This window comes from Coregonus clupeaformis, chromosome 19, assembly GCF_020615455.1.
Source record: "Coregonus clupeaformis isolate EN_2021a chromosome 19, ASM2061545v1, whole genome shotgun sequence".
NCBI lineage: Eukaryota > Metazoa > Chordata > Actinopteri > Salmoniformes > Salmonidae > Coregonus > Coregonus clupeaformis.
In genome coordinates this window covers 47,618,021-47,638,262 of record NC_059210.1, presented here as the reverse complement: position 1 = coordinate 47,638,262, position 20,242 = coordinate 47,618,021, and the positions used below count along the sequence as shown (strand labels likewise).

Here is a 20,242-nt window from a genome sequence, read left to right as displayed (position 1 = left end):
TCATAGTCAATTAACTAATCACTGATCATAATCTTGATGTGATTGGCCTGACTGAAACATGGCTCAAGCCTGATGAATTTACTGTGTTAAATGAGGCCTCTCCCCCTGGTTACACTAGTCACCATATCCCCCGCGCATCCCGCAAAGGCGGAGGTGTTGCTAACATTTCCGACACCAAAATTCAATTTCCCAAAAAAGTTAATAATAATACTGCGTTTTCGTCTTTCAAGCTTCTAGTCATGAAATCTATGCAGCCTACTCAATCACTTTTTATAGCTACTGTTTACAGGCCTCCTGGGCCGTATAGTGTTCCTCACTGAGTTCCCTGAATTCCTATCGGACATTGTAGTCATGGCAGATAATATTCTAAAAGTCCATAGACCCACTCCAAAAGGCTTTCGGAGCCATCATCGACTCAGTGGGTTTTGTCCATCATGTCTCTGGACCTACTCAATGCCACAGTCATACCCTGGATCTAGTTTTATCCCGTGGAATAAATATTGTGGATCTAAATGTTTTTCCTCATAATCCTGGACTATCGGACCACCATCTTATTACGTTTGCAATCGCAACAAATAATCTGCTCAGACCCCAACCAAGGATCATTAAAAGTCGTGCTATAAATTCTCAGACAACCCAAAGATTCCTAGATGCCCTTCCACTCCCTCCACCTATCCAAGTACGTCGGAGTACAAAAATCGGTTAACGACCTAACTGAGGATCTAAATTTAACCTTGCGTAATACCTTAGATGCAGTCGCACCCCTAAAAACAAAAAACATTTGTCACAAGAAATTTGCTCCCTGGTATACAGAAAATACCCGAGCCCTGAAGCAAGCTTCCAGAAAATTGGAACGGAAACGGCGCTCCACCAAACTGGAAGTCTTCCGACTAGCTTGGAAAGACAATACCGTGCAATATCGAAGAGCCCTCACTGCTGCTCGATCATCCTATTTTTTCAACCTAATTGAGGAGAATAAGAATAATCCCACATTTATTTTTGATACTGTCGCAAGAGAGGATGGCTTTCACTTCAGCACTGATGAATTCATGAACATCTTCGATGAAAAAATCATGATCATTAGAAAGCAAATTACTGACTAATCTTTGAACCTGCGTATTTCTCCAAAGCTCAATGTCCTGATTCTGCACAGAACTGCCAGGACCTAGGATCAATGGAGACACTCACTTTTTTAAATCCTGTATCTCTTGACACATTCATGAAAATAGTCATGGCCTCTAAACCCTCAAGCTGCATACTAGACCCTATTCCAACTAAACTACTGAAAGAGCTACTTCCTGTGCTTGGCCCTCCTATGTTGAACATACTAAATGGCTCCCTATCCACCGGATGTGTACCAAACTCACTAAGAGTGGCAGTAATAAAGCCTCTCTTGAAAAAGCCAAACCTAAAAAACTATCGGCCTATATAGAATCTCCCATTCCTCAAAAAAATGAAAAATAAAAAATGAAAAATAAAAAATGAAAAAGCTGTTGCGCAGCAACTCACTGCCTTCCTGAAGACAAATAATGTTGTACGTTTCGGCGTTCCTCAAGGTTCTGTTTTAGGACCACTATTGTCTTCACTATATATTCTACCTCTTGGTGATGTCATTCGGAAACACAATGTAAACTTTCACTGCTATGCGGACGACACACAGCTGTATATTTCGATGAAACATGGTGAAGCCCCAAAATTGCCTACCCTGGAAGCCTGTGTTTCAGACATAAGGAAGTGGATAGCAGCAAATGTTTTACTTTTAAACTCGGACAAAACAGAGATGATAATTCTAGGTCCCAAGAAACAAAGAGATCTGCTGTTGGATCTGACAATTAATCTTGATGGTTGTACAGTCTCAAATAAAACTGTGAAGGACCTCGGCGTTACTCTGGACCCTGATCTCTCTTTTGACAAACATATCAAGAATATTTAAAGGACAGCTTTTTTCCATCTTCGTAACATTGCAAAAATCAGAAACTTTTTGTCCAAAAATGATGCAGAGAAGCTAATCCATGCTTTTGTCACTTCTAGATTAGACTACTGCATTGCTCTACTCTCCGGCTAACCGGATAAAGCACTAAATAAACTTCAGTTAGTGCTAAACATGGTTACTAGAATCTTAACTAGAACCCCAAAATTTGATCATATTACTCCAGTGCTAGCCTCTCTACACTGGCTTCCTGTTAAGGCTAGGGCTGATTTCAAGGTTATACTGCTAACCTACAAAGCATTACATAGGCTTGCTCCTACCTCGCTCTCCGATTTGGTCCTGCCGTACATATCTACACATACGCTACGGTCACAAGACGCAGGCCTCCTTATTGTCCCTAGAATTTCTAAGCAAACAGCTGGAGGCAGGGCTTTCTCCTATAGAGCTCAGTTTTTATGGAATGGTCTGCCTATCCATGTGAGAGACGCAGACTCGGTCTTGACCTTTAAGTCTTTACTGAAGACTAATCTTTTCAGTAGGTCCTATGATTCAGTGTAGTCTGGCCCAGGGGTGCGAAGGTGAACGGCAAAGCACTAGAGCGACAAATCGCCCTTGCTGTCTCTGCCTGACCGGCTCCCCTCTCTCCACTGGGATTCTCTGCCTCTGACCCTATTACAGGGGGCTGAGTCACTAGTACTCTTCCATGCTGTCCCTAGGAGGGGTGCATCACTTGAGTGGGTTGAGTCACAGACGTGATCTTCCTGTCCGGTTTTGCGCTCCCTTGGGCTTGTGCGGTGGAGGAGATCTTCATGGGTTATACTCAGCCTTGTCTCAGGGTAGTAAGTTGGTGGTCAGTTGATATCCCTCTAGTGGTATGGGGACTGTGCCTTTGCAAAGTGGGTGGGGTTATATACTGTCTGGTTGGCCCTGTCCGAGGGTATCGTCGGACGGGGCCACAGTGTCCTCCGACCCACCCCTGTCTCAGCCTCCAGTATCTATGCTGCAATAGTCTATGTGCCGGGGGCTAGGGTCAGTCTGTTATATCTGGTGTAATTATCCTGTATTATCTGGTGTCCTGTGTGAATTTAAGTATGCTCCCTCTAATTCTCTCTCCCTCTTTCCCTCCCCTCCCAGAGGACCTGAGCCCTAGGATCATGCCTCAGGACTACCTGGCCTGATGACTCCTGGCTGTCCCCAGTCCACCTGGTCATGCTGCTGCTCCAGTTCCAACTGTTCTGCCTGTGGCTATGGAACCCTGACCTGTTCACCATACATGCTACCTTGTCCCGGACCTGCTGTTTTCGACTCTCTCTCTCTACCGCACCTGCTGTCTCGACTTCTGAATGCTTGGCTATGAAAAGCCAACTGACATTTACTCCTGAGGTACTGACCTGTTGCAGCCTCTACAACCACTGTGATTATTATTTGACCCTGCTGGTCATCTATGAACGTTTGAACATCTTGAAGAACAATCTGGCCTTAATGGCCATTGACTCCTATAATCCAAGCTCCTCAGAGCCTGGTTCCTCTCTAGGTTTCTTCCTAGGTTCCTGCCTTCCTAGGTTCCTAGCCACCGTGCTTCTACATCTGCTATGCTTGCTGTTTGGGGTTTTAGGCTGGGTTTCAGTATAGCACTTTGTGACATCTGCTGATGTAAAACGGGCTTTATAAATACATTTGATTGATTGATGGGAAATCCACACACAGTGTGTCTCCTGCATTGTCCCCTATCATAGAGACTGAGCATCTACATGGCTACCTGCCTTTTTACTGTTAGGTACTGATAGTAGTAGTATTTGTAGTACTCAGAATGCAGAAAGTGCTTTGTTTTACCTAGTCAAAGATAAGTAAAAAACTACAACACATAACTATAATTAACATAGAGAGACAGAGACAGAGCACTATAGTGGGACTTTCCACTTACCTCACTGACATTATAATACTGTTGTTCATTTTCAGCTGCACCAGCTTGGGCAAGTAGGCACCTGCAAGATGATAAGATAAAGAGAGAGAAAGCCGTTCCTCACACGTCACAGAGGGCCGATGACTTGATTTGATTGAGTCTTAAACAGATGGCCGGCTCCCTCCCAGCCATGCCTCAACAGGCCTATAAACTCCATTCATTAGCAGAGAGATTGAGAGCGAGACGGACTCTGCTGCTAGTGCACTAGCCAGACCCGCGTGATTCACCCCTGTGCAGACAAACTTCAGTCATGCCCGCACACGTTGTGCAACTGATGTTTTCCTAAGGACATAGGTGAGCATGATGGTGCAGTTCTTTCTGGCCTTATCTTTTAAACCAGTGAGAAGACAGAGGGAGGGAGTTGTGCTCAGTGAAAGAGCTTTGGTACAGTACAAACCTGAGGGTGAATTTGGCATATTCTGTTTTGTGTGTCACACAGCTACAGTATGTTTTTTGTCTGGTCTTTATCTATGTCTGATGAGAAACCATGTCTGTATAAATTGTGATTGTCTTCATTTATCTATACTAGAAGTCATTACATTACCCTGTACATTTCCACAGATACAGTAGGTATTGCATAAAGCCCACTTCGTGTTTGATTAAAACGAGGATTCACATGCAGTACTGTTCATATACACTTCATATACAGTACATAGTCCCCTATAAATGCAAATACTGCATGCAAAAATATGTATATATCTATTTGTAATACAATACAAATACAGTATGGGCCTACACATGTAGTGAACTGAGAGGGTAGTGTATGCTGCTTGGCCAGTGATTGTCTCTCACCAAAGTTGCCCAGAGTGCTCTCCTGAGTGTCCACACACATTTCCAGGGAGGTGACCCGACCGAGGTCTTCTGTTCCCGACAAGGCTTTCTGTGGGGTCAGAGATAAATATGGAATGGTCTTTTTTACATTGATACTCTTAGCCTACATTATGTAACAGCTCACTGTGCACACACTGGTTGAATCAATGTTGTTTCAATATCAATTGTCAACCTATTGTGATGTGGAATCTATGTGGAAAGCATTTGGATTTGCAAAAAGTTATCAACCAGTACTGTTTTCATCTCATTTCAATCAGTGTTGTATACATTGAAATTAGTGTAAAACGTCAATTTAAATACAATGACTTAAGCTGACATAGTCATCAGAACTATGGATACGTTGAAAGTGCGTTGAAAATTCCACGTAGAAACGTAAACAATATTTTTCATCCTGTATTCAATATACTGTATATTCGGTGGTTGAAATTAAGTAGAATTTCATATGATTCGATTTATTAATTTTTTTCCTTTTTCAATGTTAATAGTAAAATAGTATGTTTGAATCAACGTCATTGTTTCAACATCATGCCATCACCTAAATAAAGAGGTATATTGAAATAAAATGTAAAGACACAGTCCAATTATTCCTGCCTGAACAGTGACTCCTGCTGGTTTATGAGGGATAATGCACTTCAGTGAGAACTTGTCTTAGATCCAGAAGTCCACCTCTATGTATAACCTGGTCTCTGAGAATGTCCTATTATTCTGTTCGTAAATCTGAGTATGTTACATTTCGTATGGTACAGTGGGGAAAAAAAGTGTTTAGTCAGCCACCAATTGTGCAAGTTCTCCCACTTAAAAAGATGAGAGAGGCCTGTAATTTTCATCATAGGTACACGTCAACTATGACAGACAAATTGAGGAAAAAAAATCCAGAAAATCACATTGTAGGATTTTTAATGAATTTATTTGCAAATTATGGTGGAAAATAAGTATTTGGTCACGTACAAACAAGCAAGATTTCTGGCTCTCACAGACCTGTAACTTCTTCTTTAAGAGGCTCCTCTGTCCTCCACTCGTTACCTGTATTAATGGCACCTGTTTGAACTTGTTATCAGTATAAAAGACACCTGTCCACAACCTCAAACAGTCACACTCCAAACTCCACTATGGCCAAGACCAAAGAGCTGTCAAAGGACACCAGAAACAAAATTGTAGACCTGCACCAGGCTGGAAACACTGAATCTGCAATAAGTAAGCAGCTTGGTTTGAAGAAATCAACTGTGGGAGCAATTATTAGGAAATGGAAGACATACAAGACCACTGATAATCTCCCTCGATCTGGGGCTCCACGCAAGATCTCACCCCGTGGGGTCAAAATGATCACAAGAACCACACGGGGGGACCTAGTGAATGACCTGCAGAGAGCTGGGACCAAAGTAACAAAGCCTACCATCAGTAACACACTACGCCGCCAGGGACTCAAATCCTGCAGTGCCAGACGTGTCCCCCTGCTTAAGCCAGTACATGTCCAGGCCCGTCTGAAGTTTGCTAGAGTGTATTTGGATGATCCAGAAGAGGATTGGGAGAATGTCATATGGTCAAATGAAACCAAAATAGAACTTTTTGGTAAAAACTCAACTCGTCGTGTTTGGAGGACAAAGAATGCTGAGTTGCATCCAAAGAACACCATACCTACTGTGAAGCATGGGGGTGGAAACATCATGCTTTGGGGCTGTTTTTTCTGCAAAGGGACCAGGACGACTGATCCGTGTAAAGGAAAGAATGAATGGGGCCATGTATCGTGAGATTTTGAGTGAAAACCTCCTTCCATCAGCAAGGGCATTGAAGATGAAACGTGGCTGGGTCTTTCAGCATGACAATGATCCCAAACACACCGCCCGGGCAACGAAGGAGTGGCTTCTTAAGAAGCATTTCAAGGTCCTGGAGTGGCCTAGCCAGTCTCCAGATCTCAACCCCATAGAAAATCTTTGGAGGGAGTTGAAAGTCCGTGTTGCCCAGCGACAGCCCCAAAACATCACTGCTCTAGAGGAGATCTGCATGGAGGAATGGGCCAAAATATCAGCAACAGTGTGTGAAAACCTTGTCAAACGTTTTCTGTAAGTCTTCACCTGTGTCATTGCCAACAAAGGGTATATAACAAAGTATTGAGAAACTTTTGTTATTGACCAAATACTTATTTTCCACCATAATTTGCAAATAAATTCATTAAAAATCCTACAATGTGATTTTCTGGAATTCTTTTTCTCATTTTGTCTGTCATAGTTGACGTGTACTTATGATGAAAATTACAGGCCTCTCTCATCTTTTTAAGTGGGAGAACTTGCACAATTGGTGGCTGACTAAATACTTTTTTTCCCCACTGTATGTATTAATTTGTGGATGTCCATTATGTATTAATTTGTGGATGTCCGTTATCCATTTGCATGATATAGTATGTTATGAATTCTAGCTAGGTGGCTAGCGTTAGCTAGCTGGCTAATGTTAGCTAGGCTAGGGGTTAGGGTTAAGGTTAGGGTTAAGTTTAGGAGTTACAGTATATTCTGAAAGTATTCAGACCATTTGACTTTTTCCACATTTTGTTACGTTACAGACCTTATTCTAAAATGGATTAAATTGTTTTTTCCCTCATCAATCTACACACAATACCCCATAATGACAAAGCAAAAACAGGTATTTATAAATTTTGGGAAATTTATCAACATTTAAAAACAGAAATATCACAATTTACATAAGTATTCAGACCCTTTACTCAGTACTTTGTTGAAGCACCTTTGGCAGCGATTACAGCCTTGAGTCTTCTTGGGTATGACGCTACAAGCTTAGCACACCTGTATTTGGGGAGTTTCTCCCATTCTTCACTGCAGATCCTCTCAAGCTTTGTCAGGTCGGATGGGGAGCGTCGCTGCACAGCTATTTTCAGGTCTCTCCAGAGATGTTAGATCGGGTTCAAGTCCTGGCTCTGGCTGGGCCACTCAAGGACATTCAGAGACTTGTCCCGAAGCCACTCCTGCATTGTCTTGGCTGTGTGCTTAGGGTCGTTGTCCTGTTGGAAAGTGAACCTTCGCCCCAGTCTGAGGTCCGGAACGTTCTGGGGAAGGTTTTCATCAAGGATCACTCTGTACTTTGCTCCGTTCATCTTTCCCGCAATCCTGACTAGTGTCCCAGTCCCTGCCATTGAAAAACATCCCCAAAGCATGATGCTGCCACCACCATGCTTCACCGTAGGGATGGTGCCAGGTTTCCTCCAGACGTGACGCTTGGCATTCAGGCCAAAGAGTTCAATCTTGGTTTCATCAGACCAGAGAATCTTGTTTCTCATGGTCTGAGAGTCCTTTAGGTGCCATTTGGCAAACTCCAAGCGGGCTGTCATGTGCCTTTTACTGAGGAGTGGCTTCCGTCTCGCCACTCTACCATAATGGCCTGATTGGTGGAGTGCTGAAGAGATGGTTTTCCTTCTGGAAGGTTCTTCCATCTCCACAGAGGAACTCTGGAGCTCTGTCAGAGTTCTGTCTGGTTTTTGGTCCATTTAAGAATGATGGAGGCCACTGTGTTCTTGTGGACCTTCAATGCTGCAGAAATGTGTTGGTACCCTTCCCCAGATCTGTGACTCGACACAATCCTGTCTCGGAGCTCTACGGACAATTCCTTCGACCTCATGGCTTGATTTTTGCTCTGACATGCACTGTCAACTGTGGGACCTTATATAGACAGGTGTGTGCCTTTCCAAATCATGTCCAATGAATTGAATTTACCACAGGTGGACTCCAATCAAGTTGTAGAAACATCTCAAGGATGATAAATGGAAACAGGATGCACCTGAGCTCAATTTCGAGTCTCATAGCAAAGGGTCTGAATACTTATATAAATAAGGTATTTCTGTTTTTTGATTTTTTATACATTTGTCATTATGGGATATTGTGTGTAGATTGATGAGGGGGAAAAATGTAATCCATTTTAGAATAAGGCCGTAATGTAGCAAAATGTGGAAAAGGTCAAGGGGTCTGAATACTTTCCGAATGCACTGTAGGTTAAAGGGTTAAGGTTAGGGATAGGGGAAGGGTTAGCTAAAAGGGTTAACGTTAGGGTTAGGGGAAGGGTTAGCTAAAAGGGTTAACGTTAGGGTTAGGGGAAGGGTTAGCTAAAAGGGTTATCGTTAGGGTTAGGGGAAGGGTTATCTAAAAGGGTTAAGGTTAGGGTTAGGGGAAGGGTTAGCTAACATGCTAAGTAGTTGCAAAGTAGCTAAAAAGTAGTAAGTAGTTGAAAAGTTGCTAATTAGCTAAAATGATAAAGTTGATGAGATTCGAACTCGCAACCTTTCGACACAAGCTGGGCTATCATGTCAACACATTTAGACATTGATCAGCTTCCATACTCATTTACGTAGACCATCTAAATAACATTGAATACTTGAAAGTAACTCCTCTAACTTTTCTTACACAAGCTGTATGTGAATGTAAATTCATAGTGAGGTTGGGTTTATGTAGGCTAAATTGACATCTGATTTGTCCAGCTTGTGTAAGAAAAGTTAGAGGAGTTAGGCTACTTTCAACTATTCAATGTTATTTAGGTAGTCTACGCAAATGAGTATGGAAGCTGATCAATGTCTAAATGTGTTGACATGATAGCTTAGCTGAAACGAACACAGCTTGTTTCCAAAGCTAAGCAGGATACATATAGGTAGGCATCTGGACGATAGTCTCGCTCTCACTGAAGTGTATTACCCATCTTATACCAGTAGGAGTCACTGTTCAGGCAGGAATTGTTGGACTGTGGCTTCAAATGTTATTTATACCTCTTTATTTAGATTGATGGCATGACGTTGAAACAATAACGTTGATTCAAACATACCATTTTACTATCAACATTGAAACAAGGTCAAATCAAATATGTCTCATCAAATATAAAATGAAACATAATTTCAACCACCCAATATATATACTGAATATAGGATAAAAAGTATTGTACTTTTTTATGTGGAATTTTAAGCAATTTCAACGTATACATAATTATAATGATTATGTTGAAATTAAGTTAATGTCACAAATCTGTAAGTCAGTTTAAATCATTGTATTTAAGTTGAAGTTTTACCCTAATTTAAAACGCTTGTTGAAATGAGATGAAAACAATACTGGTTGATTACTTTTTGCAAATCCAAATGTGTTTTCCGCGTAGATTCCACGTCACAATAGGCAGACAAATGACGTTGAAACAACATTGATTCGACCAGTGTGTGCCCAGTGGGAGTGTTGTGAAGTAATTACTCTTGCTTTTGGAGAAAAATAAACCAGGGAAAGCTTACCTTCCACAGGCGTCGAAAACATTCTAAATTCTACTCATGACTGTGTCTATTGTCTGTCTGTCTATCTGTTGCTGGAGGAGGCAGTCAGGTTCTAGGTTATGGATGATTATGGATGGGAGTGTTTGCACCGCATGCCTTTTGGCTCAGCATAATCAGAACAGTGCACAGACACCAGAGATAAATCAAAACCTCCCCAATAGCTTTAATGGCCACATCTCAGTAGGCACCCAGCTGTCTCCACCCTCCCAGAGACCAATCTCACTGAAAAGGTTAATAGCATTCCCACCAGGCAACCACACCAGAGCCTCATTTACATTATAAACTTGCCCACCAAATAATTTCAACAGTGACGCTGACAGAGAGGGAGAAGTGTTTGTTTGCTCAGTGTTTGTTTTGATAAAATGCTAACCAACAAACTCCATTTAAAAGTAACACTGCAAGGAAAGATTGTCTAGTGTTCCCTTCATCAACCTCTAACGCAAATGACACTTTTATGAATGTCCCCCCATACGTCCACTCAGCAATCAAGATCATGGAGCATGTTAATGGCTGTAAGAACAGTGTAACATCAGAGTCTTAGCTCATTAGCGGAGTCACATGTGACTATGAATCAGCAATGCAGCCCATTTTGCTTCCCAGTAGGTTTTGTGGCAAATACAATTGGGCGATTCCACGCCAGCGTAGGCCGAAAATATTTTTGGTATTTCCGATTGTTCTGGTAGGATGTTAGACATGCTTTTTACATTTGTATCACACTTTTCTTTTTTTTTATCATGATGAAAGTGGATATTTTAGGCAATTTTTAGACATACAGCGCCTTCAGAAAGTATTCACACCCCTTAACCTTTTCCACATGTTTTTGTGTTACAGCCTGAATTAAAAATATAATAAATTTTTTAAAAATGGTGTCACTGGCCTACACAAAATACCCCATAATGTCAGTGTAATTATGTTTTTCGCAATTTTTACAAAGTAATTAAAAATGATAATCTGAAATGTCTTGAGTCAATAACTATTCAACCCCTTTGTTATGGAAAGCCTAAATAAGTTCAGGAGTAAACATTTGCTTAAAAGTCACATAAGTTCCATGGACTCACTGTGTGCAATAATAGTGTTTAACATGATTTTTGAATGACTACCTCATCTCTGTGCCCCACACATACAATTATCTGTAAGGTCCCATAGTCGAGCAGTGAATTTCAAACACAGATTCAACCAATCACCTATTGGTAGATGGTTAACAAAACAGAAAAAGCAGACATTGAATATCCATTTGAGCATGGTAAAGTTATTAATTACACTTTGGATGGTGTATCAATACACACAGTCACTACAAAGATATAGGCGTCCTTCCTAACTCGGTTGCCGGAGAAGAAGGAAACCGCTCAGGGATTTCATCATGATGAGGCCAATGGTTACTTTAAAACACTTACAGAGTTTAATGGCTGTGATAGGAGAAAACTGAGGATTGATCAACAACATTGTAGTTACTCCACAACACTAACCTAATTGACAGAGTGAAAAGAAGGAAGCCTGTACATGATAAAAGATATTCAAAAACATGCATACTGTTTGCAACAAGGCACTAAAGTAATACTATGTGTGGGGTACATCTGCTTTGCTTGCTGTTTGGGGTTTTAGGCTGGGATTCTATATAGCACTTTGTGACATCTGCTGATGTAAAAAGGGCTTTATAAATACAATTTGATTGATTGATTGATTGATACTGCAAAAAATGTGGCAGATTATTAACTTTTTGTCCTGAATACAAAGTGTTATATTTGGTGCAAATTGAATACAACACAGTACTGAGTACTACTCTCCATATTTTCAAGCAGAGTGGTGGCTGCATCATGTTATGGGTATGCTTGTAATCATTAAGGACTGGGGAGTTTTTCAGGATTTTTTTTTAATGGAATGGCAAAATCCTAGAGAAAAACCTGGTTCAGTCTGCTTTCCGCTAGACACTGGGAGATTAATTCACCTTTCAGCAGGACAATAACCTAAAACACAAGGACGAATCTACACTGGAGTTGCTTACCAAGAAGACAGTGAATAGCCGAGTTACAGTTTTGACTTAAATCAGCTTAAAAATCTATGGCAAGACCTGAAAATGGTTGTCTAGCAATAATCAACAAACAATTTGACAGAGCTTGAAAGATTTTGAAAAGTATAATGGGCAAATGTTGCACAATCCAGGTGTGGAAAGCTCTTAGAGAATGAAAAATGTATGCACTCATTACTGTAAGTCGTTCTGGATAAGAGCGTCTGCTGAATGACTAAAATGTAAATGTAAAATGTTACCCAGAAATACTCACAGCTGTAATCGCCGCCAAAGGTGCTTCGACAAAGTATTGACTCAGGGGTGTGAATACTTACAGTACCAGTCAAAAATTTGGACACACCTACTCATTCAAGGGATTTTATTTATTTGTACTATTTTCTACATTGTATAATAATAGTGAAGACATCAAAACTATGAAATAACGCATATGGAATCATGTAGTAAACAAAAAAGTGTTAAACAAATTCTCCAAATAGCCACATTGTCTTAATGACAGCTTTGCACACTCTAGGCATGCTCTCAACCAGCTTCACCTGGAATGCTTTTCAAACAGTCTTGAAGGAGTTCCCACATATGCTGAGCACTTGTTGGCTGCTTTTCCTTCACTCTGCTGTCCGACTCATCCCAAACCATCTCAATTGGGTTGAGGTCGGGGGATTGTTGAGGCCAGGTCATCTGATGCAGCACTCCATCACTCTCCTTCTTGGTCAAATAGCCCTTACACAGCCTGGAGGTGTGTTGGGTCATTGTCCTGTTGAAAAACAAATGATAGTCCCACTAAGCCCAAACCAGAAGGGATGGCATATCGCTGCAGAATGCTGTGGTAGCCATGCTGGTTAAGTGTGCCTTGAATTCTAAATAAATCACAGATAGTGTCATAAGCATAGCACACCCACACCATAACACTTCCTCCTCCATGCTTTACGGTGGGAATTACACATGCTGGACCATCCGTTTACCCACACCGCGTCTCACAAAGACATGGCGGTTGGAACCAAAAATCTCAAATTTGGACTCCAGACCAAAGGACACATTTCCACCGGTCTGATGTCCATTGCTCGTGTTTCTTTGCCCAAGCAGGTCTCTTCTTCTTATCCTTTAGTAGTGGTTTCTTTGCAGCAATTCAACCACGAAGACCGGATTCACACAGTCCCCTCTGAACAGTTGATGTTGAGATGTGTCTGTGACTTGAACTCTGTGAAGCATTTATTTGGGCTGCAATTTCTGAGGCTGGTAACTCTAATTAACGTATCCTCTGCAGCAGAGGTAACTCTGGGTCTTCCATTCCTGTGGCAGTCCTCATGAAAGCCAGTTTCTTCATAGCGCTTGATGGTTTTTGCGAGTGCACTTGAAGAAACGTTAAAAGTTCTTGAAATGTTCCGTATTGACTGACCTACATGTCTTAAAGTAATGATGGACTGTCATTTCTCTTTGCTTATTTGAGCTGTTCTTGCCATAATATGGACTTGGTCTTTTACCAAATAGGGCTATCTTCTGTATACCGCCCCTACCTTGTCACAACACAACTGATTGGCTCAAACGCATTAAGAAGGAAATAAATTCCACAAATTAACTTTTAAGAAGGCACACCTGTTAATTGAAATGCATTCCATGTGACTACCTCATGAAGCTGGTTGAGAGAATGCCAAGAGTGTGCAAAGCTGTCATCATTGATTTGTTTAACACTTTTTTGGTTACTATATGATTCCATATGTGTTATTTCATAGTTTTGATGTCTTCACAATTATTCTACAATGTAAAACATTGTAAAAAAATAAAGAAAAACCCTTGAATAAGTAGGTGTGTCCAAACTTTGGACTGGTACTGTATGTAAATCTGTACTTCTGTATTACATTTTCAATAAATTTGCTAAAATTTCTAAAAACGTGTTCACTTTGTCATTATGGGGTATTATGTGTAGTAGATGGGTGAGAAAAATAAACTATTTAATCCATTTTGAATTCAGGCTGTAATACAACAAAATGTGGAATAAGTCAAGGGGTATGAATACTTTCTGAAGGCACTGTACTGTATACAGGACTCCTGTAAGACCTTATGACCTGTGAACCGTAAATGATACAGACAACATCTTGGTGTCATTATACTCCTTATAGTGTGCTCTAGCATATGGAGTATGTCTAGATTCTGAAATACAAATGTTCACATTAATTTATTCAACTTTAAAAATATTAATATGAATATCTCAAAATACCCTTTTTGATTCGGTTCATTTTAAGACATATTGTTTGGAACAATAGGCCTATATTCTACGATAACATAAAATGTCCAGTGTGGGCTCTCTGCTAATTCTGAAGTTATGATAAATGTTATGAGCACCACCAACACAGTGAATGGGAAAATGAATTCAAAGGGAACTACCTCTGCTGGTGATTTGCTGAATGTGCAATCCTAAAGGAGGGCTGTGATTTCGTTAATACTCAATAATGTCAATTTCTATGTATAAAATGGGTCATTTCATTAAAAGTATCAGAGAGCCCACTCTGGAAATTGTACGTGTTTGAAAAGTATATTGTTCCAAACAATATGTCTAAAAATAAGCCAAATCAAAAAGTGTACTTCTGAGATATTCATATTATAATGTTTTATGTGAAAAATTGTATTTCAGAATCTAGACATACTACATAATTGAGAGCACACTATTAGGAATATAATGACACCAAGATGTTGTCTGCATCATGTATGGTTCACGGATCATAGGGTCTTACAGGAGGCATGTATAGGTCTTAAAAGGGCCTAAAATGTCCACTTTCATCATGATTTTCTCATAAATGGTTTGTGATACAAATGTAAAAAGCATGTCAAAGATCCTTCCTCCCAATTAAGTTTCTATGAAAAATTGCCAGAACAATCTGAGATAGCAAAAATATTTTCGGCCTACGCTGGCATGGAATTGCCCAATTATAGAATTGTGTCGATGCACTACATTCAGTCAAGAAGCATGCTTCCATATCTATAATTAGCCTATAAAGGGCCACACCCCTTCCGTTACCAATAGGAGCCCCACCAGCTTTTCTGGAGAGAGGTAGAGCTCCACCTGCATGTCAGAGTCCTCATAAGCAGCAGGGGTTGGGTTCATCTGACCAGACCCACTCAGCTCTGTCACCAGTACCCTCGCTGTGCCCGGCTGCGCCAGGGGCACAGAGTCCTGGGAACAACTCATCACTCACAGACACCTGGAAGTGGTCAAATAATGGTAAATGATAATAGGTTAGTGAAAGAGGTAACATTATTCTGTGCAGGGGCAGACTGATGTAGCTACTGTTATTGCAATGGAAACCATGGAAGAATATAGCTAGCTTTAACAACTCAAAACAGAATATTTGGTATACAGCTAGCTAGCTATCATTATCAACTTCTGATTAACATACTGTATCTAACGTATGTTGTATCAATTCCTAAACAAGACATTCTATCTGAGGCACTGTCAGAAGAAGTAGCTAATCTGGTTATCTGGCTATTTGGTTAGTTAGCCTAGCTAGCTAGTTAGCTAGTCAGCTAGCTGACATCTAACACTTAAAGCTAGGATAAGAAAACAAGCTGTCTAACATCTCAATTTCATACAAGTTTGTTGACGTTTTGAATGGCTACAGATAACAAATGAATGTAAAAGGCTAAATGTAATCACAAATAACTCTTCATTATGATGCTCAAATATCCAATGTCGTATTTTCTCTTACCTTATGAAGTGCACATTCTTCAGAGCATTTGCAAAGACATGCACAAGTTTGCTTGACAACGCACATTACTTCCTGGATACGATGATAAATGGGACTTTGCCCCTTGGGATATGTAGTTTAAGACGATTTTTAAAAATCGTATTGATTGATTACAACACAACGATGATAAATTACCATACATTTTCAAATCAAAGTTTATTGGTCGTAATTTAGCATATGTTATAGTTGGTGCAGCTAAATGCTTATGTTAGTACCTCCATTAAAATGTCAAAAAAGTAGACCTACACACATATTCAAAATTAAATTTGTATTTATTTTTTAAATAAATAAATGTCGGAATGAATCCAATTAACAACACTAATAGCACTGTAACAGTAATCCAAAAATGTTATCTATGCATATATACACCGGATGAATTTACACAAGATATAGGCCTATTAAGAATAAAGCAGTAGGTATAGGCTATTGCAGTGAGCTATGTCAAGAGTCCAGTATAAATGTGCGGTGTGTATAAACAGTGCAATGTACAGTAGTATAAATATTAGAATGAGATATGTCGACTATAAATTAGGCCTATATAAATACACAGTACAAAATCCCATGGCAAAATGGAGAGAATTGCTGGAATTAGCTTCCGGACCAGAGTCCGGATTATAAATATAGACAGTATGTATGTGAATGGTGTGTATAGACAGTATGGAAAGTAGGCCTATGTGAATAGAAAAGGTGTGTAAAGCAGTAGTTATATAGGATGAGCCATGACTAGAATACAGTATATACAGTGCCTTCTGAACGTATTCATACCACTTCCACATTTTGTTGTGTTACAGCCTGACTTTAAAATGGATTAAATATTTTTTTAAATCTCACCCATCTACACATAATACCCCGTAATGACAAAGTCAAAACAAGTTTAGAATGTTTTTGTGCACATTTATTGAAATTGAAATACTGAAATATCAAATTTACATAAGTATTCACACCCCTGAGTTAGAATCAACTTTGGCAGTGATTACAGCTGTAATTCTTTCTGGGTAAATCTCTAAGAGCTTTGCACACCTGGATTGTACAATATTTGCTAATTATAAATTTTTCAATTCTTCAATCTCTGTCAAGTTGGTTGTTGATCATTGCTAGGCAGCCATTTTAAAGTTTTTGCCATAGATGTTCAAGCCGATTTAAGTCAAAACTGTAACTAGGCCTCTCAAATCAAATCAAATTGTATTTGTCACATGCGCCGAATACAACAGGTGTAGACCTTACCGTGAAATGCTTACTTACAAGCCCTTAACCAACAATGCAGAGTTTTAAAAAAGTAAGTACGAAAAAGTTGCTAAATAAACTAAAGGAAAAATAGTATACAATAAAAATAACAATAATTAGGCTTCATACAAGGGTACCGGTACCGAGTCAATGTGCAGGGGTACAGGGTAGTCGAGGTAATTGAGGTAATATGTACCACAATTGTAGGTAGGGGTAAAGTACTATGCATACAGTCGTGGTCAAAAGTTTTGAGAATGACACAAGTATTGGTCTTCACAAAGTTTCCTGCTTCAGTGTTTTTAGATATTTTTGTCAGATGTTACTATGGTATACTGAAGTATAATTACAAGCATTCCATAAGTGTCAACGGCTTTTATTGACAATTACATTAAGTTTATGCAAAGAGTCAATATTTGCAGTGTTGACCCTTCTTTTTCAAGACCTCTGCAATCCGCCCTGGCATGCTGTCAATTAACTTCTGGGCCACATCCTGACTGATGGCAGCCCATTCTTGCATAATAAATGCTTGGAGTTTGTCAGGACTTGTGGATTTTTGTTTGTCCACCCGCCTCTTGAGGATTGACCACAAATTCTCAATGGGATTAAGGTCTGGGGAGTTTCCTGGCCAAAAATGTCAATGTTTTGTTCCCCGAGCCACTTAGTTATCCATCATGCTGGAAAAGGCATTGTTCGTCACCAAACTGTTCTTAGATGGTTGGCGAGAAGTTGCTCTCGGAGGATGTGTTGGTACCATTCTTTATTCATGGCTGTGTTCTTAGGCAAAATTGTGAGTGAGCCCACTCCCTTGGCTGAGAAGCAACCCCACACATGAATGGTCTCCGGATGCTTTACTGTTGGCATGACACAGGACTGATGGTAGCGCTCACCTTGTCTTCTCCGGACAAGCTTTTTTTCTGGATGCCCCAAACAATCGGAAAGGGGATTCATCAGAGAAAATGACTTTACCCCAGTCCTCAGCAGTCCAATCCCTGTACCTTTTGCAGAATATCAGTCTGTCCCTGATGTTTTTCCTGTAGAGAAGTGGCTTCCTCGCTGCCCTTCTTGACACCAGGCCATCCTCCAAAAGTCTTTGCCTCACTGTGCGTGCAGATGCACTCACACCTGCCTGCTGCCATTCCTGAGCAAGCTCTGCACTGGTGGTGCCCCGATCCCGCAGCTGAATCAACTTTAGGAGACGGTCCTGGCGCTTGCTGGACTTTCTTGGGTGCCCTGAAGCCTTCTTCACAACAATTGAACCTCTCTTCTTGAAGTTCTTGATGATCCGATAAATGGTTGATTTAGGTGCAATCTTACTAGCAGCAATATCCTTGCCTGTGAAGCCCTTTTTGTGCAAAGGAATGATGACGGCACACGTTTCCTTGCAGGTAACCATGGTTAACAGAGGAAGAACAATGATTTCAAGCACCACCCTCCTTTTAAAGCTTCCAGTCTATTATTCTAACTCAATCAGCATGACAGAGTGATCTCCAGCCTTGTCCTCGTCAACACTCTCACCTGTGTTAACGAGAGAATCACTGACATGATGGCAGCTGGTCCTTTTGTGGCAGGGCTGAAATGCAGTGGAACTGTTTTTTGGGGATTAAGTTCATTTTCATGGCAAAGAGGGACTTTGCAATTAATTGCAATTCAGGCTCTGTCGTAGCCGGCCGTAGCCGGCCGCGACCGGGAGACCCATGGGGCGGCGCACAATTGGCCCAGCGTCGTCTAGGGTAGGGGAGGGAATGGCCGGCAGGGGATGTAGCTCAGTTTGTAGAGCATGGCGTTTGCAACGCCAGGGTTGTGGGTTCGATTCCCACGGGGGTATGGAAAAAAAAAGATAAAAAAAAAAAAAAGTGATGTATGCACTAACTGTAAGTCGCTCTGGATAAGAGCGTCTGCTAAATGACTTAAAATGTAAAATCTGATCACTCTTCATAACATTGTGGAGTATATGCAAATTGCCATCATAAAAACTGAGGCAGCAGACTTTGTGAAAATTAATATTTGTGTCATTCTCAAAACATTTGACCACGACTGTATATGGAGCCTTCACATTGTTACAAAATTTGAGAGGCACACGGTGATTCGGTATGGAGCTAAATTTGGCCTCTGTTTGCCTCCGGAGGCTCCGCAATTGCATCACACCATCCATAAGGTGCCTCTGACAACATTTTCGGATCAAGCATAAATTGGCTCTTAGCATAGATGCGGAAAGTAAGGGTGCTGAGGGTGCTGCAGCACCCCCTGAAAAATTGGAATAATTATAATTCAAAAACAAACAAAAAAATTTCAATAACCCCCCCCCAGTCGGCCCAAAAAAATCGCTGCACCCCCAAACTACTTACGGTAACTATGGCTCTTAGGAACAAAACCGAATTTCTTCAGCCTCCTGAGGTTGAAGAGGCGCTGTTGCTCCTTCTTCACCACGATGTCGGTGTGGAGGGACCTTTTCAGGTCCTTAGTGATGTGCACACAGAGGAGGAACATGAAGCGTTGGACAACGCATCTAAGTAACAACACATCTGCCACACTGATCCTCAACACGGGGGCCCCTCAGGGGTGCGTGCTCAGTCCCCTCCTGTACTCCCTATTCACCCATGACTGCATGGCCAGGCACGACTCCAACACCATCATTAAGTTTGCCGACGACACAACAGTGGTAGGCCTGATCCCTGACAACGATGAGACAGCCTATAGGGAGGAGGTCAGAGACCTGGCCGTGTGGTGCCAGGATAACAACCTCTCCCTCAACGTGACCTCAGATCCTCAAAAAAATTATACAGCTGCACCATCGAGAGCATCCTGACTGGTTGCATCACCGCCTGGTATGGCAACTGCTTGGCCTCCGACCGCAAGGCACTACAGAGGGTAGTGCGTACGGCCCATTACATCACTGGGGCCAAGCTTCCTGCCATCCAGGACCTCTATACCAGGCGGTGTCAGAGGAAGGCCCTCAAAATTGTCAAAGACTCCAGCCACCCTAGTCATAGACTGTTCTCTCTGCTACCGCACGGCAAGCGGTACCGGAGTGCCAATTCTAGGTCAACAGGTTCTACCCCCAAGCCATAAGACTCCTGAACAGCTAATCATGGCTACCCAGACTATTTGCACTGCCCCCCCACCCCATCTTTTTACGCTGCTGCTACTCTGTTAATTATTTATGCATCGTCACTTTAACTCTACCCACATGTACATATTACTTCAACTACCTCAACTAGCCGGTGCCCCC

General features: G+C 41.2%; 1 protein-coding gene across 2 annotated transcripts in view; it reads right to left on the bottom strand.

Moving 5' to 3' along the window:
• Positions 1 to 15,801, bottom strand: part of lrrc56 (leucine rich repeat containing 56) — a 28,294-nt gene extending 12,493 nt beyond the window's left edge. Inside the window, exons 1-4 of one of the 2 annotated variants that reach the window (XM_041837966.2) lie at positions 15,751 to 15,801; positions 15,063 to 15,246; positions 4,686 to 4,773; positions 3,855 to 3,915 (exon numbers count right to left, since the gene is read on the bottom strand). In XM_041837966.2, coding sequence (XP_041693900.2) covers positions 3,855 to 3,915; positions 4,686 to 4,773; positions 15,063 to 15,233 — 320 coding nt within the window. In that variant the 5' untranslated portion in view covers positions 15,234 to 15,246; positions 15,751 to 15,801. The remainder of the gene's footprint in view (positions 1 to 3,854; positions 3,916 to 4,685; positions 4,774 to 15,062; positions 15,247 to 15,750) is intronic. The other variant, XM_041837967.2, reaches the window with a different exon arrangement.
• Between the last annotated feature and the right edge of the window lie 4,441 nt (positions 15,802 to 20,242).